The sequence below is a fragment of the Protopterus annectens genome, chromosome 6.part0 (genome assembly GCF_019279795.1).
Source record: "Protopterus annectens isolate FY-2018-M chromosome 6.part0, PAN1.0, whole genome shotgun sequence".
Taxonomy (NCBI): Eukaryota; Metazoa; Chordata; order Ceratodontiformes; family Protopteridae; genus Protopterus; species Protopterus annectens.
In genome coordinates this window covers 488,698,131-488,725,827 of record NC_056737.1, presented here as the reverse complement: position 1 = coordinate 488,725,827, position 27,697 = coordinate 488,698,131, and the positions used below count along the sequence as shown (strand labels likewise).

The following is a 27,697-nucleotide window of genomic DNA, read 5'->3' as shown; positions in this document are numbered from 1 at the left end:
TTTAAACAACAAATGAAAAAATAAGTTAGGGATGACTAAGTGTGGTTGCTGCCAGCAAATGCAAGTACATTTACGAAGGGCAGGTTTTGAAACTCATGAGTTGTACATGGCTTTTTGTAATTTTTGCCATGGGTTTTGTCAGCAAAATGGAGTGGGTTCTTAAAAACACATTTACAAACAGTAGTATGACAAAGAACCACAATGAGAACAATGCACTCTTTAAACATACCGTACAATGTAAGAAGGATGAGTCGTTTTATTTTTTTTGTAATAGAATGGGTATTACGAAATATGAGAGGTGTGTCTTGGGAACACAGATTGGAATATTGTGAATTAGTATGACAGTTTAGGCTTGATGCAAATGTTTATCCAATATTAAATAATGTTTACCAATAAGTAGTGTATTAAAATTACGGGCTGCCAAATTGTGACAGTCTATTTTAAATATACTTTATTTTAATGCATTTATATTATTTTTATATTTTTTTAGCATTCTCATAGGTTTTAGGTTGATAGGTAGGTACTAGGCTATTGGCCCAAGGGCCTACGTAAGCCTAGCCAGCAAGGTTCCATGGCTTACGCCACCCAAGAAAGTTATTTTCCTGTGACACTGTTGAGCAGAGACACAGAAGTGATCCCCGGGGTGTAGTTCCTATTTCCCATCCACTCATCAAGATTCTTCTTGAAGAGTGCTAATGAAGAACTTTGCTTGACATAGATGGGTAGCTTGTTCCAGAGTATAGGAAGTCTCTGGGACAGGAATCTATCCCCTCCAGCGTGTCCTGTTTATTGTGGTGACAAGGTTTAGGCCCCTAGAGCGTGTAGCTCGGAGGGATTGGGATTTCTTTAAGTGTAGCATGTCCAACAGCTCTGGGTTTGACATAGCTTTATATGTTAGGCAGAGATCACCTTGGAGTAGGCGATATGCTATGGAGTAAAGCTGGAGTTTTTTGAGGTGGTCAGTGTAGGGCATTTGTTTGAGGCCAGTAATCCTCTTTGTGAGGTACTTCTGTGGCCTTTCCAGCTGCTGCAGATGTCTTGAGAGGTACATTTCAAAAGGGGCATTGTACTCTATAATGGGTCTAATGAGTGACGAGTAGAGGGGAACAATGACCTCTTTTTTCGTGGATGAGAACCCTTTTATGATGAGGTGTTCCACGTAGAAGGATTTCCTGACTACTGTGGCTATGTGACTATCAAAGGAGAGACTACTGTCCACCTGGGTCCCAAGGTCTCTTATCACGCATTCGGTGTTAAGTAGATTGCTGCCTATGTGGTAGTTCATGGGTACAGAGTTTTTACCAAAGGGGATGCCACTGCACTTTTTGGCATTGAGCTTGAGACCATGGCTCTGACACCAGGCATCTGTCTCAGTGAGGCCCTTCTGTAGAATGTCCACATCATTTGGGGACTTGACTATGGCTCCTAGTTTGCAGTCATCTGCGAACTTGGATACCAAACACAAATTATTAGTATTAATTGAGATTATCTTGATTTGCTGTTCTAGACACATGATTTACTGTTACTAGGGTTTAAATATTTGTAATACGAGTTTTTTTATCACTTCTGATGACGTCCCTTCAAGTAAGGCGGACAAATGCACTTAACTTTACTAAGCAAATTAATTTCTGTAAGTTTTGGTGTTCCAACATATTTTGAGTGAACTATGAAGCTTTTTCAATCTCCTTACTGACTGAGTGCTACTTGGGTTTTGTCTTGGTTCATTGCTTGTTTAGACCCAAGGCTTTCTCTCTCTTCTTTTTGGTTCTTACTAGAACCAGGTCAAAGGCAGTAGGATCTGTGAAAAACACTTAAATCTAAGAAGCATGTTGCAAGGCACCATGGTGAGACTGCAGAAGACCTGTGCAATTTAACAGAGGAAACTGGTCCAAAACATCACTTAGAGAAAAAGAATGTTGACCACAAAATTGACAAAATTTAACAGGAGATAATTAAAATGAGTGTATGGTTAAATGAATTACTATCAAAGAACTGAAAGGAGAGTAGATGAAATAGACAGCACTTTATCACTCCAGTCACATTAAACAGAAACACCGAAGTCCAAAGGGGAGCTCTCCAGATGGCTACTAGAAAAAGAAGACACGCAGTTTGAACTAAACTATAAACTTAACATGGTTAAACAGAAAAAGGTACGAGAATGTGACAATAATAAAAGTACCTGAAGGAAATTAAGGGATAGATTGCAACCAAGAGATAGCAGAGCAGCTAGATAAATTGACAGACATTGCCAAAGGATGTTACATGTACTGACCTGGCTCAAAGAAACTATTTATCACAACACTCATGAATGAGTTATCCTAGGCCATTAGTAGTACAGGTGCAAACCTTTCAAGTAAAAGAACAGTTACTGTTGGTATTGTGCAAGAGAGAAAAGATCCTGAAGATGTGGGAAAATTAAGTACATGTCAAACAGGACTGATCTGTAGATAAAGCAGAGATTTGTTCCATGCTTCAAGGCCTACAAAGAATTAAATCTGAGATTCAAGTTGCTTTACTCTGTGATATTTAGGATTTCTTACTTGCCTGGACAAAAACTTTTACTGAGGCAGAGGAGGCATTGGACAAATTACATAAGTACAAGAAGTTCACAGCTGAAACCATACTGCTGGATAACGGAGAAGCAGTGTGGAGGAGGATAGAGACAGCAATAAGCATGTTAAATCAGGCAAGGAGAGAGAGATGGGATGAAGCAGTTTCCAGCAGATGATGTTAAGGCAAAAGAACAGAAATGCAAAGTTTTTCTAAGAGGGCTAGATAATGTGAGAACTTCAAGTGAAGACATGATCAGCAAGACAATACGGTTTGTGAGACGTGAACAACAGGCCAGGGGAGAAACAACATGGAATAAGGAGAGGTGTTTGCCACTATGGGAAAACTGAACAAAAGAACTGCCTTAAATGCTCATGAAAAGTTGAGCAGAACTGTAGTACTCTAAGCACTGACAGTTGTTACAGTCAGGGACATTAGCTAAAAATATAATGGGAGATTGGAATTACAGTGGAAGCTAGTAAAAAAGAGAACTATAACAACTTGTACTGACTGCTACTCTCCCACAAAAGGATAAATGAGTTTATGTATTTTTTCATTATTCACTCAATGTTTGTATGTATGTGTTGCATGTACATTAAAAAAAAGATATTATGGTTAAATGCATAATGTTTGATGGGTGGGCAAGGGTACTGGCTACGTATTTTTGACAGGGTAGATTGCCATATTTTTTAAATGATTTTAGTAGTTAATGGTGAATTCATATGGGGGTATGAGTTTATATAGACTTTGAGGACTCTAGTAGCTGGGAATCACACTACAGATTCCTTGTGTGAGGGATAATTAAAACTGAAGGGGGGAAATATGAAAAGTTATGCAGCCATGGAAACAATATATACAGAGCAGGAATGAGGTTTAAGAGGCAGGATTTAAATGAGCAACATAATGCTTAACTGACAACGATTGGATGGTTTATAAGTGATGTAACAATGTTTACAACTATAGTGGTTTCAAATGGTGTCTGTGATGTAAACTGTCTGCAACTAAAGTATCATTTTGCATGCTTTTCATTTATATAAATGTAAGACTGCTTTTGTCATGTGTGCAAATTTAATAAAGATGTTTGGGGAAAAAAAAGTTATGCAGCCATGAGGAGGATATGTAAATAGAAGGAAAGTCCATTCCAGTTCTAGCATGCAGAGTTGTAGGAAACGTGTAACTTGAGCAAACTAGTAGAAACTTAGAAGTTGAAAGAAGAGGAACAGTATGGAGGATAAGATGGAATATTACAATAAAATGGATGTAGCAGACTTATGGAGGACAAGTAAAAGAATATGAGCAGGTGGACTATGGCACACTGCATAATGTGAAAGGCAAGCTCTTTATTAAGAAGGTTTTCACATGGAAACATGAGTTGTAAAGAAACTATTTTTAGGAAGCAAAGCTTTAGATTAATTCACTAGGGAGGGGTGGAGTCCAAACAAAGATCAGCTGCAGCATCAACATAAACAGATTATTTGCTTACATACAAGAAAGAGAATGGAATTTGATGAGTTTTCTTAGAAAAGACTGTAAAAAGTTTAAATTGCAGTTTTATGTTATTTGTCTATGTTAAGGGGAAACCTGAAAATGGATTTACAACTTGCAGACCTCTGACGGAATTAATGTTAAAGGAGTGGGAACACTATGTCTAGAATTGGTAAAAGGAGGTGGAAGAAACTTAGAAAAAAATGGGAGTGATGTTTTGGAATGTAAATGGTCTTACAGAGCAAGTTAACTTGAGTCAATACCTGAGTATATAGTCAGGTGTGGAGATTAGGTAATGATGCTTCAGGAAACATATCCATCAAGTAAAGAACAGGGACAGTTTGTTAGTGAGAGGGAGGAGTGGAAAAAGGAAATAAAAACCATGATTAAGAGACAGATCCCCTGGTGATAGAAGACACTCTCCTAGATACAAAAAAAATATGTATTACTCAGGGTCTACTGGGAAGGAAGGAGAGTGATGTGGGAATTATGCACTCCAAAAGACTTCAGGAAGAGAGATAAGGGAAATACTGACAGACTTAGCTTTTATTCAAGGAATGAGATTATTTACTGAGATTGGAACATCACTATGGAACTAGTTGATGTTAGCGGTGGTTTGAGAGAGAAAAAGCTACTGTAAAAAAGTAGAGAGTTTAAAAATTTTATTTAGTCTTACGGGATTAACAGATTTAAAAGTTGGAAGTAGGGAGGTGAGACAATGCAAACATTAACGTAAGCAATGGAGAACTCACTAAAATTAGACAAAGTATGAAATGAGGGAATATAATTACTTTTTTTAAAACATTTCGCATGAATCCGATTATTTTGTTGGAGCATGTGCCCTTGTGTTTGGAAATAATGGAGCCAGGCATGTCAAGAACCTTTAGACACTGAAGATTTAAAATAGGATGTTTAGACAATGAGCATAAAAAAAGAAAAGGCTCATGAGGTAGTTACACAAAAAGTTAGTAAACTGGGAGGAAGGAAGGGAAGACTGACTACATAACAGGAGTCAATAAAAGGGGAGTTAAGAAGAAAGATTCAGAACTAAGAGAAACAATTGGTGGGAATTAAAAGAAAAAAAATAGAATGATGTCAGAAAGCATTATGCATTATGAAGCTGTAGCAATGCAGAGAAAGACTGCTGCCCATGGAAGAAACGGTTGGAGCATATAGATGAGGGGGCGAAGGAACAACAGATAGCACTGATAATATATGAAATCTCCCCTAAAAAGCTCTCCACTTGAGACAAAAAAAAGTAGAAAAGGGGGTTATAAAGATTAAAGACTCAATACCCATGGCAGATGATTTAGAAGTTGGAGGATGTGGAGTGAGCATTAAGGATGCACTACTTTTATCAACAGAAGGCAGAAGACCCTGGATAGATGAATAAGTTAAAAAAAACGTTCTACAGGGACTATAGTTACCAAGAATAAAAAAGGAAATCAAGAAACTAATGAGACCCATCCTTCTGCAGAGATCAAAATACAGATATAGAGACCAACTCCAGGTAAAGTGCCAGGTTGAGATGGTTTTCCAACTGAATTTTAAGAGCATAGAATCTTTACAGTTGGTAGCTAAATAGGCTAAAATGTTGAACAAAACAAGACAATGGAAAGGCACACACTGGATTTGTGGCATAAAATGGTTGTAACAGTTTCTATTAAAAGTTAAGATCCATGCAGACCTACATATATATATATATATATATATATATATATATATATATATATATATATATATATATATATATATCTGGGTCCACTTTGTTTCGTTGAATTTCATTTCACTGAGCTTCATTTCACCCCGACCACTTCGCTGATAACTCAAATTACTGAAAACTCAATTCACTGAATCTCATTTCACTGAACTGCAGTTAGTATATATGGCACTGTGTAGAGTACTGTAAGGCAAGTAAAAGGCATATGCCCTGTAGTGTATGCAACCAGCGTATTGTACGTTTTTTTTATTTTATATTTTTTTCCCCCTAAGAGAGGTTTGTTTTTTAATTGACTTGTACAGGTTATAGGTCACATTAAAGGGAAAGGTTTTGAAATGATTTCTTGTGGTCTCATTTTTTTATACCACAAAAAAAGAAATTATGTACTCACCATAACGTTTCATCTGAGTAGGTAAACTTCATTTGTCAGCAACCTGTGGGTATCGGATCCATATCGGATCAGAGCCGGCAGCTTTAAACAGCTAAGAACCGAGCTCCAAGCTCCTCCCCTTTACCCATAATCCCCTGCCATCTCTCTCTGACCTCAGATCGAGTTTGCTATAGTAACACAAAACACTACAAAACAAAGGATCACCTGCACATCCTAACCTGGTGTTATCCGAAAAAGAAGGGCAAGGAATCCTCCTAGGACGCACTATAGGCTAGGGGGATGGAGGGGGGGGGGTTGGTTGCTGACAAATGAAGTTTACCTACTCAGATGGAACGTTATGGTGAGTACATAACTTCTTTATCTGAAGTAGTTAACTTCATTTGTTCATCAACCTGTGGGACAGAGTCCCCAGCTACCCAACACTTGGGAGGTCCTCATGGAAGGATATTCCGGAGCACTGCAGAGCCGAAGGATGCTCTCCCTCTGGAAATTATATCCAACTTGTAATGGTTAATGAACGTATGAGATGATGCCCAAGTGGCTGCTGAACAAATGTCATCCAAGGACACTCTGGACCAAAAGGCAGCAGAAGTAGAAATCGATCAAGTAGAATGAGCGTGGACTCCTTCAGGTTCAGGTCGGCCAGAACTCTTATACGCAAGAAGTATACATTGGGAAATCCATGTGGACAATGTAACTTTTGATACTGGTTTGCCTAAAGAGGGTTTAGCAAAGGATACAAAGAGTTGCTCACACTTCCTATGTTCAGCAGTCCTGTGCAAGTAGAACCTCAATTGCCTGTGTACGTCCAGAGAATGTAGTTTGTATTCACCCCTGTTCTGATAATTTGGAAAGAAAACTGGTAAATTAATAGATTGATTGATACTGGGCTCAGAAGCAACTTTGGGTAAAAAGGAGGGATTGGTCCTGAGGGAAACTATCTTTATGGAAAACCAAGTATGGAGGTTTGGCGCAAAGGGCTTGAAGCTCCAAAACCCTTCTAGCCAAAGTGATAGCAACGAGAAAGGCAGTCTTCCAAGATAAATATTTTAGATCCACCGAAGCTGCAGGTTCAAATGGAGGGGCCGTCAGAGACTGGAGAACAAGGGTTAAATCCTATGGAGGGACTGCATCTTTAACAGGAGGCCTTAAGAGGAAAGTGCCTTTTAAGAAAGTCTTGCATAATTTGGAAGAGGCTAAGGGACTGAGATCACTTCCCACATGATAATGGGAAATCGCGGCTAACTGGGCTTTGACCATAGAAGAGCTAGCACCTTGGTCGAATAAGATTGACAAAAATTCTAACACTGCTGGTATCGGAGCTGTAAAGAGATCCAATTTTTTATGCTCCGCCCAGATTGTAAAGCGTTTCCATTTGCTGTTATAAACCTTTCTCGTAGAAGGTTTATGAGCGGCTACTAAAACAGCCTTAACAGAGGATGAGATACCGGGAGTCCTAGCTATTACTGGAACTGGATCAACCAAGCTGCGAGCTTGAGGTTGTCCAGGTTCGGGGTTGTTAACCCTAGTGGGTGAGAGATCAGATCTGGAGTGGGATCTAGAATCCATGGAGGATTCACTAGATGAGACCATAGGCATGGGAACCACGTTTGACGAGGCCAGAATGGGGCTATGAGGATCACTCTGCTCCCCAACCTACGTGCTTTCTGCAAGAATTTTAGCATTAGGGGAAGAGGAGGATAAGCATAAAGTAGACCAGATGGCCAAACATGCACCAGAGCGTCTCTGGGGGATTCCCCTGGTGGGGGAATTAGAGCGAAGTAGTCGCTGCACTTTGCGTTCGAAGGAGACGCAAAGAGATCGCAGCAAGGTTGACCCCACTTGATGAAGATTTGCTTCGCTATTCTGGGGTTCAGAGACCACTCGTACGGTGAGAGGATGGTTTGACTCAGCCTGTCTTCCAAAATGTTCAACCGACCCAGAATGTGCGTCGCCATGAGAAAGTGGTTGGTGGAGATCGCCCATTCCCAAACTCTCATGGCCTCTTGACAAAGTGGGTAGGATCTGGTTCCCCCCTGTTTGTTGATATACCAGACCACTAACATGTTGTCTGTCTGAATTGCAACTGTCCCTAAGGTTAGAAGGGCCTGGAGTGCTTGCAACGCCAAAAGCACCGCTCTCATCTCTAGGACATTGATATGCAACAAGGTCTCTGAATGGGTCCACGTGCCTTGGACAGTTCTGCCCATACAGTACCCCCCACCCTAGGCGAGAAAAATCCATGGTCACCGTGGCTAGAGGTGGGGACATAGAGAAGGGACTCCCTTTCTGGAGGTCCGGGGACTGGACCCACCAGAGTAGGGATTTCCTGCAAACCCTGCTGAGGGGGATGGGTGAACTCAGTGAATGTTGCAGGATGGACCATTGAACCTGCAAGGTCCATTGTAGTACCCTCATGTTCAAGCGAGCTAAAGGTAGTAGATTGATTGTTGCCGCCATGGAACCTAGAGCCCTCAGGACCAATTCCGCTGGAGGAGCCGAGGATTGTAGAAGGGCCAGTACGAGGAGCTTCAGAGTTCGAAGCCGGTCCGGAGTTAAGAAGACTTTCAATAGGTTTGCGTCTAACCTGGCTCCTATGAAGTCTAAGGTCTGGGTTGGTTGAAGGGAAGATTTCTTGAGATCGATTGTGATTCCCAGCCAGGAGGCCACATGAAGGAAGTAATTTCTGGATGAACATAGTAGATGCCTGGTGAAGGCGGTCAGGAGTCAGTCGTCCAGGTACAGGAAGACCTGCATTCGCTGGAGTCTCAGGTGGGCCGCTACAACTGCCAAAACTTTGGTGAACACCCTGGGGGCTGTCGTGAGACCAAAGGGAAGGACCCTGAACTGGTACTGGCTGGCTCCTAGCTGGAAGCGAAGAAACCTTCTGGATCATCTGTCCATCAAAATGTGGTAGTACGCATCCTTGAGGTCTATCGAGCACATCCAGTCATTCTCCTGTAAGACAATAACACAACCAAATATTTCCAAGGAAACGCCAAGATCCGAGCACTGTTCGATACTCTATTAAAACCACGAACACAAATGTAGGTTGAGCGCTTTCATCTACGTAAAAAGACTTCATCAGAACTCGATTTTTGGGTTTTTGTCTACATATACAAGTTATCACGATCATATCAACAAGGGTTTTCGTTTAAGGAACAATTTCTGACTTTAACAACTTTGTGTATTTTACGTGCGGAGTATACTATGTGAGGTTACTTTTGGTAGTACTATTTTGTGGTAGTTAGTATACTTCAACCTCTAAGGAGAGGGGTACGCAGTATTTTATTTTCTGTTATATATTTTTTTTGTTTGTATGTTTTTTTGTTTGTATGTTTTTGGGGCAGATTGGAATTGGCTAATGCATTCTGCTTAGGGTGACAACAAGTTTGGATAATTGATTAATTAATGCAACAAGCAAAAGGCGGGCTTTTTGTGTATAAAAGTGTACTGGTTTTAAATCTGTGTGTTCTGATGAAGTCTTTTGAAGTCTTTTTACGTAGATGAAAGCGCTCAACCTACATTTGTGTTCGTGGTTTTAATAAAGAGTATCGAACAGTGCTCGGATCTTGGCGTTTCCTTGGAAATATTTGGTTGTGTTATTGCTTTGCAGAATTGTTGGATTCCAGGGATACTGTACTTGATAGTTGTGTTGTTGCCATGGATTCTTTGCACGATGTGTCGGACAGTTCGACTGCCATTTCTAGGGAAGAAGTGGATAAAATACATTCTGAGATGGCAATCCTGAAAGGTGAAATCACCAGGTTACTTGAAATTCTAACCCCGCCTCCAGGTTTGAACAAACCTAGTTCTAACCCGACTACTGGGCAAGTAACAGCATCACTTCGCTCTTCATTGGGTAACGAAAGTTTTGAGGAAATCCCTAACGGACAGAGACAGTTAGCGTCTTCATTTCCGCTGGGTTGTACACCTAGGAACGACGACAATGGAGGATTACCAAGCAAAATGGGGTCGCTTAATTTCTCCACAGTTTCTGTTAACAACCAGGAGGATGTATACCTTATTTCTGGGGCCAAGCCGAAACACTGTCCTCCTATTAGGACCTACGCTACCACTGACGTATCGCACAAAGCGACGAACAAGAAGCACGAAGGTACTGTTTTTCAACGCTCACCCGACCGGGGGAGCGATGATTACATGAGCAAATTTAATCTTGATAAATTTCTTCATCTACCGTTTGAATTTAACGCTATGGATAAATCAAGTGACAAGTTCATTCCTAAAGAGGGACAAAAGGGTACATTAAAAGATATGATATACAATTTTGGTAACAAGATAAACAAAATTAAGACTTTACAAGTGGACAATTTGTACCTACGGAAATGCATTGATAGCGACACTGTACCGATGGGACTAAGATTTTTTAAGCAACCAATAGGGGTTGACTTAAATGCTGAGAACATTAAGATCTGTAATATGTTTAACAGCTTTGGGAAACAAGTTATGGAATTTATAATGTCTTGTAATGATACTAAACTTAGCGGGTTGTTAAATGAGGCTGAAAGTATGAACAAATCTATTACTAACGACTTGCTATTTCCCCAATGGGAAAAATTGCACGCTAAACAATTTGACTACGCTGAAAATAATTGTAAAAAATCATTTGACAGAAAAAGTAAGAAATTTTTAAGAGATTTGCATCAATATGAAAGTGGCACCGTCTATAGATGGAACATCAGACAGGAGAGGGATCCCGCTGGGGAATCTACCACTATTAGAAGATCAGATGCAACAAACATTTTTACCAAGATGATTTTTTAGAAGAAGGGAGGGGACATTACAGGTGGCAACCTGCAGGGTGGAACAAACAGGGTCAGAATCAGTGGTACAAACCCAGGAACTTCTAACGAATTTTTCAAACATTACTGTTAATAGTTCTGAGACCAGGTTCAATGACACCTACGACCAGATTTCTTCCCCTAATACTGTTCATACTATTGAGACTCTTCCTGACAGTATAGTTCATGTTTTAGGTGATGTCAAAATTTACAATTACAGTTCCTATTTGGTCCATCCCGAGCTATTCAACATTTTTTCCAAGGGTATGAAATTTATTCCAGATAAGTCTTTTGATTTAACTGACACCTTAACTGAGGTTAAATTATTTTTAAGAAAACTCAACCTTGGGGTTTTCTTTCACGACAACCCAGTGCATTTGTCAACAACTAATGGATTGAGAAAGAAAAGTACTTTTACCCCCCCTATGCATAAAACGTTAGTTTCCTTTGAAAATGTTGTTAACCAACAGTTATATGACTTGTATAACAAACAAAAATACAACAAGAACAACATCACTATCAAGAAAGATGTTCACACAGTTATTGATTCCCTATGTGGACAGAATATTAGGATAATGTCTGCTGACAAAGGGGGCGGTATTGTTTTATTCGATCAGGAAAAGTACAATTGTAAGATTTTTGAGCTTCTTAACAATTCAGCACATTATGAGGTCTCTTCTCTCAACCAGGTCAACATAGCACATCGTAGAATAAATTTATACCTGGAGGAGTTTTTACTTGACGAAAGAATTAGTGAAGACCTGTACAAGTTCCTTAGAGTAGAATTCCCCATCTTAGCTACAATCACGGGGATTCCTAAGGTTCACAAAAACCTCACGGATCCGCCTTTTAGACCTATTATAGCTGGGAGCCATAGCAAGGCTTTCCCATTTGGTAAGGTAATTGACCGCCGTCTTAAACATATGTACAGTTCTAGTGAACACATTATGAAGGACTCGTGGGAATTTCTTGGCATATTCAAACAGGAAATATGGAGTCCAATATGTTATTTGTTACTATAGACATCAAGGATCTGTTTTCTTGTATCCCTAAGGAAGACGGTACAGATAGATTTGTCAACAGTCTTCGTAAACATAGTGGACTTAACATAGACACCATTAATTTACTTTCTGGGTTCCTGGACATTGTTCTTGACAACAACTATATATACTTCGAGGGAGAGTACTACAGGCAAGTTTCAGGTGTAGCTATGGGGGCAGCTTGTGCCCCCATATACGCTAATCTAGTATTACTAGACTGGGAGGAGGAGTATATTCTACACTCTACTTGGACGGAACGCCTGACATGTTACGTCAGGTATTTGGACGATGTGTTTGTCCTTTGGAAGGGTGATGAGGCAGAATTAAAAAACTTTATTGATTATATCAATCAAACAACTAGTTACTTGCAGTTCACCTATCAATACAGTTGTGAGGGGATTAACTATCTTTACACATATATCTACAACGATGGGAATTCCTTTCAATCTAGGATTTATAGAAAGGAAACCTTCAGCAATGGTTACCTGCACTTTGATAGTGCACATCCCCATTCACTCAAACGTAGTATAGTCAAGGGACAATGTATCAGAGCTGCTAGAATGACTTCTGAAAGAGACACTATGTTGAGGGAGTTGAATTACATTGGGCAGTTATTTAGAGACAAAGGGTACCCCAAAAATATGATTAACGATGTTATCCATTATGTCGCTAATGAATGGGGTAAAAGATACCCTCCCCTTTTGGGTATAGGATTGACTACTAACAGTAGGAAACATCTTTCTAGTACCAGTAATGGAGTTTGTAATGATGGTGATTATTTTAAGGCATGTATTTTGAAACATGGAAAATACACTAATGATGTTAGAGGCATTATTAATTCTAATTGGAATATATTAATGAGTGATGAGGGGATTAAGGATAAAGTTTGTAAAAGACCCAAATTTGTTTATAAAACAGGTGTCAACTTAAAAAGAATTATAGAAATGAAATCAAACTACACAAGCAAAGGGATGTACAACAGAATAGGAACTAGGAAATGTGGACATTGTACCTCATGTGGTCACATCCTGGAAGTGGAAAATATTATATTGAAAAACCACATTGGTAGCAAGATTACATTCAGTTTTGGCAACTGCCAGACACAACACTTGATATATCTAGCTTTATGTAGGTCTTGCACCAGTTTTTATGTGGGGAAGACCGATCGACGGTTAAAAAACAGAATTTATGACCATATTTATTGCATCAGGAAACAGGACCTTAACAATGCACATTATCGTCATTTAGTTAACAGCCCTGAATGTAGTGGTTTCAAGTTTGCTATTCTAGAGGTAGTATTACCTAATCCTAGAGGTGGCAATATTAAGGCTGTGGTCGGGGAAAAGGAGATCAAGTGGCAGATCAGGCTTAATGCAGCCTGTCTGCCTGGACTCAATGAAGTCATCCCCACCAAGCCTCTTATTAGAAGTTAAAATATCCAGTAATGGCAATTTATTGCATTAGGATTATTATTTATTACTACTAGGTTTTTAACAATTTTTTTAAATTTTTAAACATACTTATGATTCTAACACATACGTTATGCATACATATGATTTCACAACTCGATTTTTGGGTTTTTGTCTACATATACAAGTTATCACGATCATATCAAGGGTTTTGTTTAAGGAACAATTTCTGACTAACAACTTCGTGTATTTTACGTGCGGAGTATACTATGTGAGGTTACTTTTGGTAGTACTATTTTGTGGTAGTTAGTATACTTCAACCTCTAAGGAGAGGGGTAGACAGTATTTTATTTTATTTTCTGTTATATATTTTTTTTGTTTGTATTTTTTTTGTTTGTATGTTTTTGGGGCAGATTGGAATTGGCTAATGCATTCTGCTTAGGGTGACAACAAGTTTGGATAATTGATTAATTAATGCAACAAGCAAAAGGCGGGCTTTTTGTGTATAAAAGTGTACTGGTTTTAAATTTGTGTGTTCTGATGAAGTCTTTTTACGTAGATGAAAGCGCTCAACCTACATTTGTGTTCGTGGTTTTAATAAAGAGTATCGAACAGTGCCCGGATCTTGGCGTTTCCTTGGAAATATTTGGTTGTGTTATTGCTTTGCAGAATTGTCGGATTCCAGGGATACTGTACTTGATTCTCCTGTAAGAGTGGTAGAATGGATTGAATGGCGACCATCCGGAACTTCTCTTTGGCCAGTGACAGGTTTAGAAAGGACAGATTGAGGATTGGTCTTAAGTCCCCCGTCTTTTTTGGCACCAGAAAGAACCTGGAGTAAAAGCCCGATCCGGATTGCTCTTTTTTCTAGCAGCTGGTTTAGGTTTATTTCTGCAGCTGCTGCCTCCCTTTGATTGGGCAGAACATCGGGGAGGCTCAGGGGTCTGGGAGGGAGATTCAAAAAGTGAATTTTGTAACCTCTGGATATGATTCGAAGCACCCAGCGATCTGTTTTAATGGACTCCCAAACTGCTAGGGGCCTCGAGAAGCACCCCCCCCCCCGACTGCCTCTAGAGTGGAACTGTCAGGTAACCCTTCAGGGCTGCTGCACGGGCCGATCCAAAAAGGGTTCTCTCGACCCAAAATTCTTCGGTCCCCCCTCTGCCTCTGGGCTGGCATCCACTCTGTCCTCCTCTGCCTCTGAAGGACGAGGGGTCTGGAGCGAAATGGGACTGTTTAGACTTCTGGAACCACATCTTCTTTTGTCCCCTTTGGTTCCTGGAGAAGGACCTCTGGGGAGCCGAGAAGCAGACTCCGACGGCAGACAATGTATTCCCGTCTTTCTCATTCTGGACCAGTGTGTCACGGACGGTCTTGCCAAACAGCAAAGAACTGTCAAATGGGGCATTTGCGAAGGACGCCTTGAAGGTTTCCACAAAATCGCAAAGGTGGAGCCAAGCATGTCGTTGTAAAACAATGCCCGCTCCGCTAGCTCTAGCGGCTCCTTCCGCAGCATGGGAAAGAAAGAAGCCACATAGAGGTGTTTGAAATGGACTTAAGAGTGGCCATTCGAGCTGAGAATACCTTCTTATCCTCGGCCGACATGGACTCTGTGGGCGACCCGGCGTATTCCTTGATGAGATCCTGCTGGAGTCGTATCACGTGTGCCATATAATTCAGCGACCTTACAGAGAAGGTAGCTGAAGCGAACATCCACTTCCCCAGGTGGTCCATCGTCCGAGACGCCTTGTGAGGATGATGGACCGAGGAACTCTCCTGGGCTAGTTCCTTCTTGGTGGCGGCCGCCACCAACATGGCATCTACCGGAGCACCCTTGCTCCAAACCGTCCTATCAGTGGGGGAACTGAGGATCCTATCTGGTCTCTTTGGAATGGGCTCCACAGTGTCCAGTTCCTTCCATGCCCTGGTAGTAATCAGATCTACCAGGAGATCGGCGGGAGGGGACACCCAAGAGGTAGATGGGCCTGAGTCAAATGCCTCCAGAAACACAGACTCATCCAAGGAAGGTTTTTGGGCTGATCACCTCCCTCTAATTCGAGGCATTTCCATGATGTCTCCAAAGGAGACGTCCTCAGGGGGTGACCTTGGGGAACCTTCCCCTTCCTCTAAGTCTGTGTCCCCCGTCAAGGACTCAGGTGAGTCCAAGTGCCTCCTCTTGCACTTATGTTTGTGTCCTCCGTCAAGGACTCAGGTGAGTCCAAGTGCCTCCTCTTGCACTTACGTTTGTGAAGAACCTCCTCGGGGGGGGGGGCTGTCCGATGAGGCCTCACCAACCACATCCTGTTCCTCCAAGGGAACCATCTGGGATGTAGGTGCAGGCTGCCCCTGGGGCCGGGTGATGGAAGGTAGGCTCGTCTGAGAGACAGTACAGGGTGGAACCGTAGTAGGAGCCTGGGGCCTCGAATCCCTCGACAATACCCTCTCCACAACATCGAACGCCGAAGGAGAACTGCTCTCTCTGGTATCAGAGAGCAGTCCCCTCGGAACCGATGTGTGGATTGGAGCTGGCGTCGAAACAATCAGATTCGAAGGGCCAGTATGCTCCAACCGAGATGGAGCCGAAGACACTGTCACCTCCAGATCCGAAGCTAAGCTCTCGGCTCCAAGAGCTCGGATCCAAAAACTGACCCGACAAACTCGAGGGTGCAGTCGGAGCCGAAGTACGAGGTACTATCGGCGCTGAACCTCCCCCGGCTCCTATGCTACCTGGATCCGAACGCTCCAAACCCTGGAAGTGGGTCGGAGAAGGAGCAATCGGGGCGAAAAAGGGGGTCGAACTCCCCCCCGAGAGGGGGGGCAGGAGCACTCCCATCTGCAGCTGGGCCTGGAGGAACCTACGCATCATCCTGTCCATATCTGCATCGGACAAGCTTCGGGTGGACCTAGAGGAGGCCACCGAGCTGGGCCGGGAGTGCCGCCTCGGTGACCTCGAAGGCGACCGGATCTCCTCCTCCGGCTCCAGGGAGAAACGAGGTGAATGGAGCCGGGAAGGAGAAGGCCCAGAAGCCCTGGGAGAGGCTGCTTGTTTAGCCGGTGGAGCCGAGGAGGAAGACTCGGCCCGTTGCTTGTGATGTGTCTTTTTTTTCCTCTCCCACCTCGCTTCCCTCTCCTCCTGGCCTGAGGTGGGAGGATGAGTCCCGGCCAGGGGAGCAGGGATGGAAGGTGGCACTGCCGCTGCAGGTACCACGGAGGGAGAGGAGGACAAAGTCGAGTCTGGGGGCAAAAGTCCAGCCAGAATCAACTTCGTCCTCCTGTCCTTTAAAGCCCTGGGGTTGAAGGCTGCACAAAGAGCGCAGCCTGAGGAGAGGTGGTCAACCCCAAGGCAGATAACACACCGAGTGTGGCCATCCGCTGGGGATAGCTTATGGCCACACTCGGTGCATTTAGAGAAGAAGGTTTTCGGGGCCTGAGACATGATGACTAAAAAAAACACTAGGCCCAAACACACGCCTTCACACACACAGGGGGAGGGTAGGAAAAATAAACTACACTTAAAAGTTAAGTTAACAAATTTTAAGAGACTAGAAACTCTAAATAGGGAGCAACACACACACACAAGAAATTTATGCTACAAGAAAAAAGTAGATAAAAAGGATTTTTTTCTCACTAAACGACTAACTCCCACACCTGGAACTCGTTCAAAGCTGCTGATTCAACCGCGGCAAACGAGATCTGAGGTCAGAGAGGGATGGCAGGGGATTATGGGTAAAGGGGAGGAGCTTGGAGCTCAGATCTTAGTTGTTTAAAGCTGCCAGCTCTGATCCGATATGTGGATCAGATACCCACAGGTTGATGAACAAATAAAGTTAACTACTTCAGATCTTGGCATTTTAACGGGTGTGTAAACATTTTATATTCACTGTATATATATATATATATATATATATATATATATATATATATATATATATATATATATATATATATATATATATAAACCAAAATTGGAGACAAACCACACTGGCAACTGTCCAAATGGATTAGCGCTTTCGTTTACTGGCAAATTGTAAACTTCTTCAGATAAAACAGCCATCATGTTACATTACTTAAATAGTATAATACAATATGATGTCATAATTGTATAATTCAATTATTCAATTAAACACTAAATTTTTTAAAGAAAAATGCACATATAGAACCACATAACTTAATATTAACTACATAATTATTGAAAATTATATATGTTATAAAAAAATTTTAAAACATACATGTGTATACATATATGCATGGTAGTACCAACTACCTGCGTAGTGCTTTTAATTTCAACAAACTTTTAATTGATATCATTTCATTCAGCCCTGGTGGTGTGTTTGCATCAAGCTTAAGCTGCCATAGAATTTCCTTCTCTTCTAGTTTAAGGGTAGATGGACCTCCCCTCTCAGTGTTATAATCACAAACTGAAAATTGTGACCAGGGTTTTGTGTAACATGTCTAGCCAAAGCATTAAGGAGGTTCTGCTTGTTAATGGCATAAATATGTTCATGAACACGATTCTTGAAAATTCTATCTGTTTTGCCCACATAAAATGATGTACAAAGGGCACAGATTCCCAAATAAATCACCCCTTTAGAGTTGCAGCTAAATTTATTGTTAATGTAAATCCTATGTTTCCTTATTTGAATGGAACTAGCGGTCTTAATGTATTTACACCAAGAACAAGATTCACATTTATACATCCCACAGTGGGGTTTATAAGTGGAAGTACCCCCTTGTTCCAGATATATATATATATATACACATACACATATATATGTGTGTGTGCATGCATATATACATATATATATATATATATATATATATATATATATATATATATACATACACATACATACACACACACATACACACATATATACAACTCTATAGATTTGTACTGCCAAATCTCAATGACAGAGTTTTGGGCTTTTTGACAAAGCCAAACTGTAGTGTCACATTTCAAACCAATATTCATATCTGTGGAGCCATAAGGGATACTAAGGAAATGTAAATGGTAAAATGCACAACACAAACAAATGTTTACATTGGTAGTGCTCACTAGATCTTGGGTCTTAAACTGGATTTTGTAAGTCATAACAAACACACCAAATATTAAATTTTGCAATCTCAGTAACCACTCAGGCTACACACACATACTGCCAAGCAGCATTTTCTTTGTCCGTCGGTGAGCTTTCATACGGGGCTAAGCAGCACTCTGTGTTACGTGGCTGCCGAGATACTTAGAAAAATACTAAAATTATGACAATATAGACAGCATATGAACAACAATGAACATCTCTTAAGCAGCACAAGACAGGTGTCATGTATTGGTGCAATTGTGTTGCACATCATGTAATCTTTAAGATGAACTAATTCAGTAGCTTGTATGTAGCATAATTTTGAAATTAATGCAAATTTGAAAAGGTTGTGTTAAACACTTAGAGGTGTCAGTAGGATAGAACTATAGAAGCACCGGGAGGTATCACTAGGTTGTAACGAATTAAAAGTCAGTCACAACTGCAAATCAAGCCACTGCCCATCATGAAGGACTAAATCTGACCATACACTGCTCCAAAGTAAACAAAGATGCCACACAAAAAAAAAGTCTGTAACTAGAAAGGTGAAAGAAAAGGGTAGAGGACCAGCAAGAAAACCCCGTCTCAAGTCGAGCTCTTCTCTTTACTATTTCTTAAAAACAGGAAGAATGACAAACAGATTACACTAAAACCTACAGAGAAGAAACTGGGTACATAGTTTAGCAGCATGTATAAGAAAGGGAGACACTGTCAAATCTGAAAACAAGTATGAAAACAAATGATGGGTTACAGTTCAACAACTATGATACAAGCCTTCAACGGGTTTTGCATTTACAAAACAGCTTACTAGAGTGCAGTAGTAGCAGCATGTGTCACAGAAGCACCTCAACAATGTAAAAATCACACACACAGCCATATGGCTATAATATGAGCAACAGCCAGATGTGCAGCGAGAGACAGCAGCTCCCTTAGGCTACACATTCAAATAGCTACTATAGAAAAACTGCTGAAACTCAGTCACAGACAGTATCCATGGAAATGCAACCCCCTTGGTAATTATTTACACAAATTTTGAGACTAAATATCAGGTAAAGGGCATACTCCCAACCCCAATAATTCTGCAACTGTACACTCCCTATCAACCATCTGCTTAGATGACCAAGTTGTGTTGACTAAACAGATACTGACTAAAGGCAGATATGACCAAATTTACAAGAAACAGAAGGGGGAAGGAAGGACAACAAAGTCTATTTAGCTCTTGATAAGAACTGCATCATCTGATCTACTTTCAAACAGGGGCTCCTACAGTAACCTGGCTGACTCTTTGGGTATTTAAGCTCCATGTCACAGAAAAACCTAGTGAATTTTTTTCTTCAGAGTGCAATCAGTGCCGGCAGAAGCCTCAGCACAGGGAACACTGTCTAAAGGAATGAAGTCCCTGAAGTGGTTGATACAACCTTGAAATGAAACTTTTTCTCTCTCTCTTCAGGAAGACTGTCCTTCACAGCCAACTCACTTATTCTTTTCCAGACGGTCCACTGGCCAAAATGTTTACACACAGTACATTCTACCTATAATGATTCTGACCCAGACGATGCACAGCTTGTAAACATCCTGAGTAGGGATTTTGTGCCCATATTCAGAGCATTTGTGACACCCAGAGGCACTGTACATTATGTAAAAGCACACAATGAACAGCAATCCAAACAGGTAAAACAAGACAGGTGAAAACAGCAATTATAAAGAAACAAAAGTGACCCAAACCAAGCTGTTAAAGATGAGCCCCCCCCTCCAAATCAAAGTAAAGAACAAAACAAAAACAGAAGACATCCCGAAAGGTTAACTAACCTACCACAAAAATACATGTGTAGTGTACTTCTGCCTAGAAAAGTGAATGCAAGCATTAATCGTTAATCGTTGCTAAAAAACAGTAAAGGTTCAAAGGGGTAAGGGAGCTCAGCAACTTAACTAGTCTAATAAGTGGGAATGTGAGAAGGGAAGGGAAAAAAAATCAGCAAAAACAGTCAGATAAATTAAAAAATGGCAACTGCTGTTTGGGTAACACCACCCGGACAGCAGGAGTTTGACCCAAGTTGTATGCGACCGAGTCTGTGCTGCTTCAGCAGTGTGTAACATTGGTAAGGGTAAGGATTGCATGGTTTCATCCATATGGACTCAAAGCAGCAAATGTAGAAGCCACAAACCACAAACATGGAACAAATCAGGTTATGGGGGAATTCCTATAATCCTAGTGGGAGGATGGCAGCTCACAAGTCCATCGCACCTGAGTCGCTCTTTCCAGGGAAAAAGTAGTAATAGATCTATGCAGTAGCTAGGGAAAGGACAGGGTTCAATGGTCAGCAAAGGATCAGTTAAAAAAACACTATTTGGTTATCAAAAAGTTGTCAAGCAGTGACAGTGAAGCTTTGGAAAAATGCACAAAATTCAACCCCATTTTTATTATACCAGGGTCTATGATCTACATGTGTGACTTTGCACCCACTGCCTCCTATGCTAAAACAAATTTAATGAAAGAGATAGTTCTGCAATTGATAAGCTTACTTGTTGCTTTTTGATAAAAGTCAAAGCTCACTTCCTCCTCTGGTTCATTCTCCAGTTGCTGCTTTTCTTCCAGTAACGCTAGGGAAATTAAGTGAAGTATCTGTCAAACAACATAAGAAAACAAAAACTGAAACCATCAATACACAAAATATAAACAAATGGAATATTTTACACTTACTGCAAGTACATTAAATTTGCTTGACAGAAGGCATTAATAAACCTATATGGTCTGCTTTATAACCTACCTTCAGCAGCAACCCAGTCTTCATCATGCCCTCTTCTCCATCTCGTCCATGCCTCTTGAATGACTCCATGGATTCTGTGTCCTCCATCCACTGTTAAAATTTATTCCATGGGTTCACAGTCATCTCTGCAAACACTCATGTTTTAGTGGTAGATCCGTGGAGCACAGGATCCCTACAAAATTATGTGTTCCATCTCTACTTTCCACCATTCTTCCAATTTAGGATAGATACTTCATTTCTTCCCTCAGATGGATCTTACGCACTTGCATCATGCCCCCCCTCCCCGCCAAAAAAAAAATTTTGTCATAGGTTCATACTAGGCTATCTGCCCTAGGGCATTTATAAGCCTAGCCAGAGTGTGTGTGGCTTTCACCACCCCTTAGGATGAGAATACTATACCCATTAGTTTGCTGTGCCTCTGTCCAGCAGTGACACAGAGATGATTCCCAGGGTAAATCTACGATCTCCCATCCACTCGTCAAGATTTCTCTTGAACAGAGTCAGTGAGGGGCTCTGCCTCACATGGACTGGGATTCTGTTCCATAGTGTAGGGAGTCTCTGGGTGATGAATCTGTCCCTCCAGCACGTCCTATTTATATCCGTGTTGAGGTTTAAGTCTCTTGCTCTCATGGCTCTGGTGGATTTGGATTTTTTGAGGTGGAGCATGTCCATTAATTCCGGGTTGGACATGGCCTTGTATGTCAGGCACAGATCACCTCTGAGCAGACGGTATGCGACTGAATAGAGCTGGAGTTTCTTCAGTCGGGCGTTGTATGACATTTTGGGGTCTTTCCAACTGCTGCAGGTGTCGGGTAAGGTACATTCCGAATGGGGCGTTGTACTCAATCATTGGTCTGATAAGTGAAGAGTAGAGGGGTACAATGACCTCTCCTGATCTGGATGTGAATCCCTTCATGATCAGGTGGGCAATGTAGAAGGTCTTCCTAACCACTTTGGCAATGTGAGTGTCAAAAGAGAGGTTACTGTCAACTTGGGTCCCCAGGTCCCTGATAACTTCTTCAGTGTTTAATGGATTACCACCTATGTGGTAATTAGGTGTTACCTTGTTTTTCCCAAAGGGTATGACTATACATTTTTTGGCATTTAGCTTAAGGCCATGGCTCTGGCACCAGTTATCCATTTCTATGAGACCTCTCTGGAGGATGTCTGTGTCTGATGGAGTGTCAATTATGGTGCCCAGTTTGCAGTCATCTGCAAATTTTGTCAGCCACAATCCCTCTATGTTTGCCTGCACTTCAGAAAAATAAATGCCGAACAAGAGGGGGCCCAGGACTGAGCCCTGTGGGACACCGCTCGTGACCGGCTTAGAGTCTGACATGGCACCAGCAACTCTAACCCTGTGTGTTCTGTCCTTGAGCCAGTTTGCAACCCATCTTGTGACATATGGGTTTACATCTAAGCTGGTGAGCTTTTCTATGATGCCCGAGTGGGGTATTGTGTCGAACGCTTTTGCTAGGTCAAGGTAGGCTGTGTGAACTGCCTTACCCTCATCAATGGCCTTAGTGACCATTTCGAAAAAGTCGACCAAGTTCAAGAGGCAGGATCTGCCCTTGACAAAGCCAAATTGGGTAGGATCCAATGTCTGTAGGTCCCCAATGTCTTTATTTATGAGTTCCATTATGATCCTCTCCATAGCTTTGCAGACAAGGCTCGTCAAGCTTATGGGGCGATAATTTCCAGGGTCCGTAGAAGCACCGCCTTTGTGGAGTGGGACCACAGTTGCCGTATGCCATTCTTTGGGTATGTATCCTGTAGTAAGGCTAATATTAAACAGCAGCCTTATGTGTGGGTTTAGTTCCTCATTGAGTTCGTGTAGCACACAGCCGGGGACACCGTCCGGTCCTATTGATGCTGTGTTTTTTGCTTTAGAGAGAGCAGCTCTCACCTGGGCATCTGAGATATTTGGGAGGCTAGACTCTGGTGGGATAGATATTTCTCCTTTTGGGGGGGAGGGAGGGGAGAAATTTGCACTGAACCTGTCTGCCAGTATGTTGGCAATGTCTGTGGGTTCAGTGATTTTTTTATCATTGTGAGGAGACATCCAGCTTCTATAATTCCAGCTCAGATACCTTCCCTTCCATCTAATGCACCCTTCTAGTAGCTTAGTTGCAAGTACAGAACTCTTGGAACAACCTTGTGTCGATCTGTCGATCAGTGATCAACCCAGGAATGGTTAAGGAGAGGCAAATTTAAACCAAAAGATGAAAGGTTAATATTGGCAGCCCAAGATAGTGGACTACGTACACACTGGTTTACAAAGTCCATTGAACATGTGGGAGAAATAGACAAATGTAGGTTTTGCAAAAAACTGGAAACAGTCAAACATCTTGTTGCTGGATGCGATATACTACTGGCAAAAGGACTGTATACTGAAAGGCATAATAATGTGGCAAGACTGTTGTATTAGGGATTGTGCAAACATTATAATACTGAAGTAGCTGAAAAACATTGGAAACATGAGCTACCAAGCATAGAAAATGAGGAAGTTTATAACATGTGGGATCACCCACTATCAACAGGTTCAAAAACAGATGCGAGAAAATGAGATATAGTAGTCTGTGAAAAGAAGACAAACGTAGACTTGATCACTGAAATTGCCACACAGAGTGACTCCAGTGTTTTACATACAGAGAGAGACAAAGTCATAAAATACCAGGATTTACAGGCAAAAATGAGAACAATGTGGAAGGAGGATACCCACACAGATCCAATAGTAGTAGGAACAATGGGTCTTAATCATACTTATACCAATACATGTAACTTCATATGAATTGCAGGAGGAGTCAATTCTAGGTACACTGCAGGTGCTGCAAAGAGCACTTCTGGCTAACTTCAAAGACTGAAACAATACTAATTTCATGAACTTTAACCATACTTTGACTTAGGAGTGGGGTCAATTCCAGTCATGGTATTAGAATCCCAAAAGACTTGGAGACATCAAGAGTCAGTAGCTTTACTTTGGGATTCTTCCAGCAACCTGATTACCCTTTCTTGTATGTCTAAAGAACTGCATCAACAAAGTGTGACCTGACCAGTATCCAGTAAAGCCACCAAAAGGACAAGTCGACAGTAAGGAATTCATAAATGAACAGGAACAGATGAGCTGAGCAGGATGGGACTATATTACTAATTTTAATAATCTATGATGATGCTGAGATGCATATTCTCAAAATGGACCCTAATGCCTTGCAGTAAGTTATCTGAATGTAACCTTCTTGCAGAGACCTCCAAGATGATTTTTACAAGGCTCCGTAACAAGAAATTAGTTATCAAGCAAAGAAAGACAAAACACTTCCTGGAGAAAAAAATGCTACAACGAGAACAATGTTTCTGCTGAAAATAAGCATACAAAGAATTCTGCAAATCCTGATAACACTGAACAATACTGTTCAGAATTGTTCCAGTTGGGGGGGATAGTAGATTTTTTTTTTTTTGCATTCTCTGTGCCTCTGGACTACCATGCTCCCTTCCCAATGAAGCAAAAGCTGACTGGAAAGGCCCATCATACAGACAGCTACAGGGGTGTTCTGTGCCTCTGCCTGCATCAAGCAATGCAGGCCATAAAGGCACTAATTATGATCCTAAACCTACCCCTCTGTTGTTAAAGGCATTTGTATAAGCATTTCAAGATGGTTACTCAACTGAGTATCTGGGACAAAGGAAAAGAGAAGTACTTACATTAACTGCTAAAAGGGCTCCAATTGTGACAGGTGAGGAAAAAAGGATAATAATGGTAGACTTGTAGTAGTAAGGGGCTACTGGCAGGGGAGGAAGATTACGCTGGCATGTATTTATATTTCACTTAAAAGTACTACAATGGAGCTTAAGAAAATTCTGGGAGAAATAACCATCTTTCAGCAGAGAATATTACTGAATGATGGGAGACTGGAATTTGATTTGCAACACTGAAGATGTATCTGTGTGGGGGTGGGGGGGCAAGAAGGGAAAATATAACAAAAGAGGGAAGATTTTTGTTGAAGACATTTATGAAAATATTTCATATGGAAGATGTGCATTCAGTAGTAGGAGCTCAAATTATTTACAAATGATTCCCCAACGTACAAGAACTAGGTTAGGCTAGCCAGAAATTATATTTCACAGGAACGTGTACATTTAATTGAAAGTTTTGATACTCATCCAAAAACTATTTCAGATCACGCACCAATAACAACTAAAATAAAAATGCAGGGTAATGACATAAAAATGAGGCAATGGCTCTTTCCCACCTACCTGTTAAACAGACAGGAATTTAATGAATGAGCAGTGGAAATTATTCAGGAGTTATTAGGGAAGACAGAAATTTCTTGAGAAAATATAGTTAGAGAATAGGATAAAATGAAAGTGGAGTTTAAAAATAGGGCAGAGATTAAAAAATATATATATACTTAAGTAACAACAAGAATTATTTAGAGTGACTGACAAAGGTTGAAGTATTGCAGAAAAAGAGGAATCTCACAAAACATGAAGAGGCACAACTGCAGAATACTAAAGAGAAAATAAGGGACTACCTGGATAATATTCCATGGGTTTGGAAAGACTGCTGTTAAGCAACAGTTTTCTCATTATAACTCCAGAGCACGATGACTCAGGCAACTGAAAGAAGAAAGGGTTGCTGTCAAGCTTATGTAGCCTATAAGCAAGGAAAATAACCAGAGATCCTGTAGAACTATTATAAACATTTCTGCAATTTTTATGAAAATCTGTATAAAGTGGAGAAATTTGGAAATCAAGACAGTACAAATGGAAACGTTTATGAAAGAATTAAACATACCAAGGTTACAGACAAATGAGGCTCAAAAAATAACAATTGGGATAACAGAAGATAAGATAAAAATGGTGATGTATAACCAATCCATTCCTATAGAAGTTTGGAAGCTTGAAGGAAATAAAGTGATAAAGATCTGGAAGGTTTTGTTTAATAGTATTTTAAAAGGAGGCAAATCACCAACACCCTGGAAGAAAGCTGTACCGTATTGTAATACCTAAAGACATTAAAGTTATCAGACCCAGCTTTATAAGCCCATTTCGATTCTAAACCATGTTTATACAGTGTTTATGTCTACAATGGCCAAAAGAATGGGAAAAGTGATGCCGAAAGTGACAGATTTGGATAAATGAGGTTTACGGCAGGGAAGCAAACATTTGACAGCATTAACAGAGCAATGATGACCCAGAGGGAAGGAAAAAATAAGAAAATACCACTATTATTGGTGGGTCTTGATGCAGAAAAAACACTCGGCAGACTAAGCTGGGATTTTAGGAGTACAACAATGGAAGGACTGGCATTCCCTGACACAATAATAAGGTTAATTAAGAGGATATACGAGGGAAGAGAGGTGAAAAATGAAGGGTGGGGGGGGGCCTCTGATCGATACATTAACTGTTACTAGGCTAATGACCCGGGAGTCTTTGTAAGCCTAGCCAAGTTTCCAGAAAGAATAATCATGTCCTGTATCCAAAAAGGACATTGACAGCCAGGCATTTATAAGCTACCTCTGTCTATAAGTAACATGGGTGCCCGGCCCGGTGAAAATTTCCTATTCTCCATTCACTTGACCAGGTTGTGCTTAACCTGGGTAAAAGACGAACTCAGCTTCACATGGATAGGAAGCCTGTTCCATAGGAGAGGCAGTCTTGTTTGTGGATCATTGAAATCCTGGCTTCAGGATGTTCGGCAACCTGAAGTTTTGTATATAAAAGTGCTCCAATGAATCCCAAGGTCTGGATGAGCTGAAGCTTGTACTTCACTGTATTCACTGTGATGTCCAGAGCTGAACAAAAGGAGAAGCAAGGATTTGCTGGCATGAGATCCCTGCAGTGAGTGGTGATAAGCCAGTCTTCCAGATAAGGGAACACCCAGAACCCATGCAGTCTGCAGTGAGCTGCAACCATTTTCATGCACATATTGAACACCTGGGGGGCTGTGGTGAGACCAAAGGGCAGGGAAATTAAACTGGCTGCCAGCCTGAAGCAAATAAACCTCCTGGATCACCTGTCCATCTTTAAGTGGTAGTATGCATCCTGGATGTTGATCGAGTACATCCAATCATCCTTGCCAAGCAATGGAAAAATAGACTACACTGTGTCTATTTGAAATTTAATTTCACAAACTTTAGATGACTTGGGTCCAAGAAAGGCCTCAGGTTCACATTTTCTTCGGCACTAAAAATAATCTTTAGTAAATTCTGGATCCTCTCTGGTCTGGTGAGACTTCTTGGATGACTCAATTTTTATAAGCTTTTTTATCTCTAAAACAACTGCTTTCCTTTGTGAGGATGGAACATCAGAAAGTTTCTTTGAAAGTAAAGTGGATTAAAAGAAAGGGAATGAAATAGCCTCTGGATACTATCTTCTGCACCCCGATATCCTGAGTGATGAATGTCAAGGTCGATGGATGCAGGAACAAGAACCACCCAACTACATCCCCAGAGAGGCAGTC

General features: G+C 41.1%; 1 protein-coding gene across 1 annotated transcript in view; it reads right to left on the bottom strand.

Annotated features, from left to right (window-relative positions):
• UBR1 (ubiquitin protein ligase E3 component n-recognin 1) overlaps positions 1-27,697 on the bottom strand; it is a gene marked incomplete in the record, with an annotated part of 4,571,807 nt that overhangs the window by 1,838,468 nt on the left and 2,705,642 nt on the right. Inside the window, 1 exon segment of the mRNA XM_044074213.1 lies at positions 20,993-21,092. Within this exon segment, the coding sequence (XP_043930148.1) occupies positions 20,993-21,092 (100 nt within the window).